Below are 7,354 nucleotides of genomic sequence, written 5' to 3' on the forward strand. Positions count from 1 at the left end.
GGCCGGGCCGGGCCGGGCCCCGCCGCGCCGGCTGCCTCCCCGGTTGCCTCCCCGGTTATTAACTTTGCCGGGTTTTAGCCTGATACTTGAAGGGCGGAGGGGGGGATGCAAACGGCGTGCAGCAGGTGACAGCGGCACAGGTGTGCCGGTACGCGCATTTCGCCGCACCTGACAAACTTGAGGAGGAGTAGCAACACTTAGGAGTTCCGTTGAACGCAATAAAATACAGCTGCGCGAAACGCGAGCTCGCAGACGTTAAGGAAACGGGAGGAAGGCTGCAATTAGCGGAAGGAATCATGAAAACCCGTGGTATTTTTGCTAGAAGTAATATACAAGCCAATCGAATCAGGTTTGGAACCGCAGTCAGGTTTTCCTCATTAGCCCTCACTTAGGGCAGGGGGCGGCCGCGCATGGCCCCCATAACACCCCCGCATCCCACCGGGATGGTCGGCTGCTGGGTGGCCTTGGGAATCCCGCCCGGCCGAGCGGAGGCAAAGGTTGGTTTGTTGGTTTTCGTGTTTGGGTGGGTTGGTTGGTTTGTTTGTTTGTTTTCAGGGCAGCTTCGGAAGTGTAAGTTTCATGTGTTGCTTTCTGTTTTGTCCTCTTGGTAGTGCTTTCATACCAAGTAATGCGAAGCTGTGCAAAACTAGTTTTGACAGCTCTTTAGTTTCACACCCAAGAGGTTTAGCTTTAACTTATGGTCAGGTATACATTCCAAACGTGGGATGTTAGCTTGGAACGACCAGAAACACTTTAGATGGCCTTAAGTATCAGCAACTGACACGTTTTATAGATATACTGGAGAATAAAGTACATAAAGTAATGAAACCTGAACTAAGATGGGTTTATTTTCTTTCATGCAGAGAAATTGTCTGTGATCCCAGAGCAAAAAAGATTTCCGTCTATGATGATGACAGATTTTACAAAAGAGAATACGGTAATGTTGGGCTTTACTAGAACAGAGGAAACTTTTTAAAATGGAAAATCTCCTTAAGAGTAATACTTGTACTGCAGTAGTGTTTCAAATATGTCAACTGCTGTAACAATCACTAGCTGAATTTACCGCTGAAGAATCTTACTGTCCAAACAGCAAAGTGGGAGGAAGGGAAAGAGGGATTCCCCACCAGTAACTTTTTAAAATCAAAATTGCAATTGTAAAGGCTGCCAGGATAAAGACCCTTGAATTTTGCATTTATATATACACAACGAAGCACAAGCAGCGGTCAACACTCATTTAGAATGTACATTTACCAAAAAGAAGGAAATGCATTATGCAGCTGTATCTAGAACAATCTATAACTGCTGCTTTTTAATTCTACAAATGGCATTACGACAATAAAATCAGTCCTCCAGACTAATAAGTATATGATTCTAAGGTGCTATTCAACTGAACTCTTAAGTGATAACCTATTATAAATTGCATCAAAACTTTTCAGTTCACACCTTGAAGGCGATTTTGGGAAGGGAAGCCATTCCTATGCCTGATGTAAAACTATTTTTTTGTTTCTGCTTCTTGAAATCTTAGGAAACCTTTCACAATGCTTTGTAAGGTTGATATTTAAGTAGATGTTCAATATTCTATGCATGGGGTTTAATTTGGAATCGTGTATCCTAATTTTGTTTTGGAACTGAAAAAGCAATATTGCTGCTAGTACCTGAAGTAAGAGCATAGTAATTCCTGTTCATCGTACATTAGGAAACTATAGTCTCTAACCTTTTAGGGTGAGGAGAGAAAGGGACAGAAAAAAGTGTTGGACAACATGCCACCCTGTGAGGAAACTCCATTTATCTATTCATAATTGTTATGGAATGCTTCCTCTGTGCTTTGCTTTTCTCCACAGACATCTTTCCTTAAACCACGTCCATTTCTTCCCCCACTTCACTGCATGGGGTAAACAACACGAATATGGGTAGCTCCCTCCCTACTAAACAGGACCTCTTTTGTGTGAATTGCCTGTATTTCAGTAGTACAGCAAACAGACTGTCCTCCCATCTCCTTTGTGACATTCATGCCTTCCTGCAGAACAAAAAATCATAGATGAACACGTGCACTTGCAACTTCTTTATGCTGTTTCCATTCCAAGAAACTGGCAAATTAGCAAATGGTTTATATGTCATGGAATCTGGTTGTTTGGGGTTTTTTTCCCTTTTCTATCTGTACTTACTATGTGAGACAAAAAAAGGAGAAGGTAGTGTTTTCTAGCCTACTCTCTGTTAATCAGAAGTCAGGAATGACCCTGAAGAGATGACTTAACATCTCTGACCCAACGGAGATTGCTCAAAAGGAAAATGTATATGGTGTTGCTCTGTTGAAAAGCAAATTTATTTTTTTTTTTTTTATAATTCGTAAGTCTAAGAAATAATTTTCAATATGCTAAGCAGCTTACTCAAGGAAACTTGCATTCTATACAGGAGTTGGGCTCCAACACAAGTTGCTTACATGAAAATTTTCAGATTACTTTTTCTGTCCTAGTAATCAGCTTTATCAGATGGTATAGTGAGTTTTAACATAGTCAGAATGTGATTTACTTTGTTCTAAAAACCTGTTAGTTCAGCAAGAAAAATTTAAAGGTATATAGTAGCTGGTACCAATGTATTTGCCATATATAACTTCATATAAACCATTTGCCAAAACAAAATTACTGTGTTAAGATGATAAATTCATTTTAAAAATACTGATAGTTGTGGGAATTTAATGCTTGCAAATCTCTGCTGTTAAGACAAAAATACTATAAAAGTAGGATTCTAACCACACCAAAGGTTACCCCGTGTTTACCATTCTACAGCCAGGAACAGTCAGTAGCAGATTGAAGAGTTATTAGGAAAATAGAAGGTTATGATAAGATTAATTTTTCTTTCGCATGGAAACCACTTCCCGGTATAATTCTTATCAGTTCATCAGCCGTACAAGTTGAAAAATTATCTTAACTGAAACTAGAGACCTCAGTCTAATCTCATGAAGGTTTGCTGCATGGACTTTTTCTCCTGTTCCTGGATCACAGTGGTTAGCTTATTCTGTCACCCATTCCACAATTTCCATGTGGCAAGTGCTTGCAAGGATGAACAAACAACTAGAGAGATTAGTATTAATGTACTGCTGTTGGAATTTAGCAATCAAAAACCGCAAGAGGCTTTAAAAGCAGCTGGTTTACTACAGACCACCAGGAGACAGTCTGTATCAACGAGTATTTTGTTTGTAACCTCTTTTAAATCTTAATTCTAATACAACACATTTTCTTTATGTAGGTGTTGTATAGAGGTCTAGCACTACATTGACATCCTCTTCTTAATTTGTAGTGGTTACAAATACAGCACGAACTAAGCTTGAGGAAGCTAATAGAGGCTTCAGAGTATCAAGAGGAACTGAAGTATGACTTCAATATAAAAGGGGAATTGAGGCATCTGGATACAAATGACTCCTTTGTTTTCAATTACTACAAGAATGATCCTGAGCAGAATCATAAACGCTATCAAGTTTTGGGACATTTGATTACCCAATATGTTTATGAGCTCCTGGAAAGAGTCTGCATGCTGCAGAAAGTTTATATTCCTACTGATGCTACAGAAGATGAACCAAAAAGCTTCTTTTTCATGAGTGAGAATGCACTAACAAGTTCCTCTAGCCTAACTGTCCTTCTTCAAGATCGTGGAGTTTTCCGTGCCGGACAGTGGGGGCAAAGGACAATTGTCAGTGAGGGCCTGGAGCATGGAACACAAATACCATTCATCAAAAAGGCTCTTCAGAGCCATGGGGGAGTGATTGTACTGAACCCCAATGACAACTTCGTTGATCTGAGCACTGGAAAGGAGTTGTTAAGCTTTTCTACCGGGAAAGAATCACCGACTTCTAAGCAATTAGTCTGGTGGATCCCCAAGAGGGAAAGCAGCAGCCCTGAGGAACATACCATGTATGTATGGGATCATTTCATTTCAAAGAGCGCAGCTAAGAACGTGGCCTTCATTGCCCACGGCTATGGTGGCTTGGTGTTTGTTGATCTGCTGGTGCAGAGAAAATATGAGGTAATGAATAAAGTGTACTCTGTGGCATTCATTGACTCCATGCACAACACACAGCACCAGACTAGAAGCGACCCACAAATACAAAACTGGTTACAGCAATGCTGCCGTGAATGGGTATCAAACAGTAAGCCTCTAGATAAAGCTGTACGTTCTCTCGTGAAAGTGAATTGTCCTGTTGTCTCTGCTGGAACGGAAAAGTATGGTTTAGCACCCTCCCATTGCTTACGTGCCATCTTTAAGTACTTGAAGAGCACACTGAAAGCCAAGACCACAACAGCCTTTAGGCATTCGCCTGTTGCAACCAGAAGCAGTACAAGTAAAAAGAGAGGCAATAAATAAAGGTATGCTGATTTGCTCTTGATAGTGGTCTTTTCCTTTCGTAACTGCCCCTGCACCTTTCAGTCATCTAAGGACCTTCCTCTCACTGTGGAGCAACTTGCTGTTCTAAGTTTGAAGCTAGTTTGTTTGGTTTTGAGAAAGGCACAAATACAAGTTAACTATTAGGAAAGTGCATTGTTGAAAGCTTTAAGCCACAACCCTTCAGCTAGCTGTGGAATTTAAAGTTGCACGAAATAAAGATGTTAGGGGATATAAACTCTCATCTGTATCATTTTTAAAATATACACTGCAGTTAATGGTTCTATAATCAGACTAAACTATCAGGAAAACACTCATCTAAGTGCACAGTTTTCATTAAAAGGACAAATCTGGAATACAAAGACTATGTAAAGGATCTATTTGTTCCTCATTATATACCATACAGTGTTTAAAATGTTTCAAAACCTGGAACGTCCACCTTCCTCCTTGAAACATTTACTGTTAAGTTGAACAGTACTTCAGGGAACTACATTCTACTACCTTCCCTCCTGTCAGAGATGGTATGCCCCAAACACAATACAGTGAGCAAAAATAATTTCTGTTTTAAAGCCAACTAAACCCTTGAGATTACTGGGCATGAGCTACTGTAGAAATACAATAGTCTAGCAACCTGCAATTACCAAACTGATGCAAAAGAATGACGTTGTAGTTTTATCTCAGCTGTTTAATTTTAAGCAAGAGGTGGGAAATAGAGACAGCTTTTAAATTTCCATACTCAAGGTTTGCAATTTATACAAGCAGAAGGTCACAATAACCTCTAAAGTGAAAGTAAATGAAACAGTTATTCTGAATTTCCAGTTTAATCCTGTGGGAATTACAAGCGCACAGTAGCTGCAAAAGAGTTTTGAAGGATGACAAAACCTTCAGTTCTCATCTCAGTCAAAAAAAAATGTTGAACAGTAATACTGGGTACCAAAGAAAACAAAGTGTCAACTTCCCTTTTGTGTTTATATCCATTTCAGATTTCAGTCATCTCTAATACTGTTTGAAAAAGCTTCCATCCCATTATCTAGTTATGGGTGAAAGTGTAAAATTCCATTGGAAAGGCACAGTTAGTTCAATGCTCTTGAGAGCAAGCATAGCTTTTTAAATAAAGACAGGTTTACTGTTATTACATCTGAATGAAAATGGCACTAAATAGACAACTAATGGAACATACAGTGCTTTAGTTCACTTAAGCAAGTTGCACTGGAGATGCTGTCATTGAGGATGCATACAACCTACCTGTTTTGTAGGTGCTGGTCAGCATGCAACTCAAATAATAGTTTCTTGCGTGACTTCTACACATGAATGTGTAGCTATTTACGAGAAAAGTATGAGGGGACAGAATATCTGTCTTCAGAAGGAGACCAATATGATCCTTCAACATAAATGCTCAAACTGTACCATGGTGTCAGAGGTGGCTAAAAATGCTTGAAGAAAAAAAGGAATCTAGAACATCAGTCATTTCTGTAATTCTTTATCTCAGGTCAACCCATTAAATTCCTTGGTAGAGAAGGTCATATTTAGGAATGTTATTGGGATCAATAGGACTTCTCACAATGAGCTTTCCACGCATTGCTCCACGGTATATCACTTCAATAAGATCTATAAAGTCTTGCTTTGTTTTGAAGCTTCCTACAAATTTGGTATGATCTGGAGACCTAAAAATAAGCATAAGATAAACGTAGAATTGTATGTTAAAGTGTTTAAAGCAAAACCACCTAAAGACAAAAAAAAGAGATGTATAATGAAATTAGGGGTTCTTATTTGGTCATTCTGAAAGAATGAACCGCACTGGTAATGGCATAACCAAGCCAGGAGTATACTGTAACCTCCAAAGTCCAAAAAGGTGCAGTGTCATGTCTAAGACTTTAACTGTACTATTTTTTTGCAGAGTCAAGCATGTTTCACACCTGACACCTACTTAATGCATCAGAGCAGAATTCAAATACTTCTTAATTTTAAGTCCTTCTGGCTTCCTACAGAGTTGTCAATGCAGATGCTGGTAACGTTATAGCTTTCAAATGTTACCTTCCCCAGACACAGTAACATAACGACTGATAATTCTTACAAACCTAATAAATAATCCCAGTTAGGATGACATACCCATAATCAACTTTCATGTGCTGTCCATTGAAGAAAAATACAGTAGATGGGATATAACTGATGTCAAAATACTGGGTGTACACTGGAACCTTGTCCACATCCACCAGATAAATGACTGCCATCTTACTTAGGTCATGAGCTGTCTTTGCAAGCTGAAAAGAGTGAGAAAGATGGATGACAAATGGATTGAGACACAAGAGGAAAGAGGGTGGCAAGCTCTATAAAACCTGTTTCCCTTATGTCTTATCAGTTTAAGCAGGGCTGGAACAGCATGTCTTCTCTACTTCAAGCACTTTGTGCACCCACTACAATAACATAAACATTTGCTTTATTTTCAAAATATTTTACAAATATAGTATTATTGCATTTTACATTTAATTGCCACAAAATTTTCATAAGACACCACATTATTCAAAAGCAACATATGACATTCTTATGTATACAACAGAGCTACTAGTAGAGTTTATTAAAAAAAAATATTTTAAAAAAAGGAAAAAAAATCCTCTTACAATATCATCGAGCTGCAGACAAACAGCATCGTTATCTCTTCCAAACCGGAGAACCAAAACCTTCTCGGCCACGCTTTTTATTGCCTGATCCACTTCCCTCTTACAGGTTAGTTTGGGCAGCAGAAAACTCATCCCGACACACCAAGGCTTCCACTAAAATCCCTACCTGACGGTCAGGAAAAAAAAAGAAAAAACAACAACAACAAAAAAGAAACCTGCATCAAAACCCAGCGAAACTTCTTGCTATTTATAAAAAAAAAAAAAAAGACCACCGACCACCACACCGGGCTAACAAACCCCTCAGGCTCCAGCGCGCGCCTCCCGCCGCAGCCCAGCCGGGCCGCCCGGCCCAGGCCCAC

At 39.5% G+C, this 7,354-nt stretch overlaps 2 protein-coding genes across 2 annotated transcripts; one reads left to right on the forward strand and one right to left on the reverse strand.

Annotated features, from left to right (window-relative positions):
• Window positions 1-904: 904 nt before the first annotated feature.
• LOC104292307 (putative protein FAM172B) lies at window positions 905-4,359 on the forward strand. Its single transcript, XM_009891657.1, has 2 exons — window positions 905-937; window positions 3,298-4,359. The coding sequence occupies exons 1-2, from the start codon at window positions 905-907 to the stop codon at window positions 4,357-4,359; spliced, it is 1,095 nt and encodes a 364-aa protein (XP_009889959.1).
• Window positions 4,360-5,622: 1,263 nt separating this feature from the next.
• On the reverse strand, window positions 5,623-7,186 carry TXNL4B (thioredoxin-like 4B). The gene is made up of 3 exons (XM_009891630.1): window positions 6,996-7,186; window positions 6,487-6,638; window positions 5,623-6,041 (listed from the first exon to the last, which is right to left on the reverse strand). Exons 1-3 carry the CDS (start codon window positions 7,125-7,127, stop codon window positions 5,876-5,878), a joined length of 450 nt encoding a protein of 149 aa, XP_009889932.1. The 5' UTR covers window positions 7,128-7,186; the 3' UTR covers window positions 5,623-5,875.
• Window positions 7,187-7,354: the final 168 nt, after the last annotated feature.

The sequence above is a fragment of the Charadrius vociferus genome, unplaced genomic scaffold (genome assembly GCF_000708025.1).
Source record: "Charadrius vociferus isolate BGI_N301 unplaced genomic scaffold, ASM70802v2 scaffold329, whole genome shotgun sequence".
Lineage (NCBI taxonomy): Eukaryota > Metazoa > Chordata > Aves > Charadriiformes > Charadriidae > Charadrius > Charadrius vociferus.

Excerpts from the sequence above, each read along its gene's own strand:
- TXNL4B (XM_009891630.1), bottom strand. The coding sequence starts at position 7,127 with ATGAGTTTTCTGCTGCCCAAACTAACCTGTAAGAGGGAAGTGGATCAG. Across the intron at positions 6,639-6,995 it reads GTCTGCAGCTCGATGATATT|CTTGCAAAGACAGCTCATGA; the intron begins GTAAGAGGATTT and ends CACTCTTTTCAG. Across the intron at positions 6,042-6,486 it reads CACATGAAAGTTGATTATGG|GTCTCCAGATCATACCAAAT; the intron begins GTATGTCATCCT and ends GCTTATTTTTAG.
- LOC104292307 (XM_009891657.1), top strand. The coding sequence starts at position 905 with ATGATGATGACAGATTTTACAAAAGAGAATACG. Across the intron at positions 938-3,297 it reads ATTTTACAAAAGAGAATACG|TGGTTACAAATACAGCACGA; the intron begins GTAATGTTGGGC and ends CTTAATTTGTAG.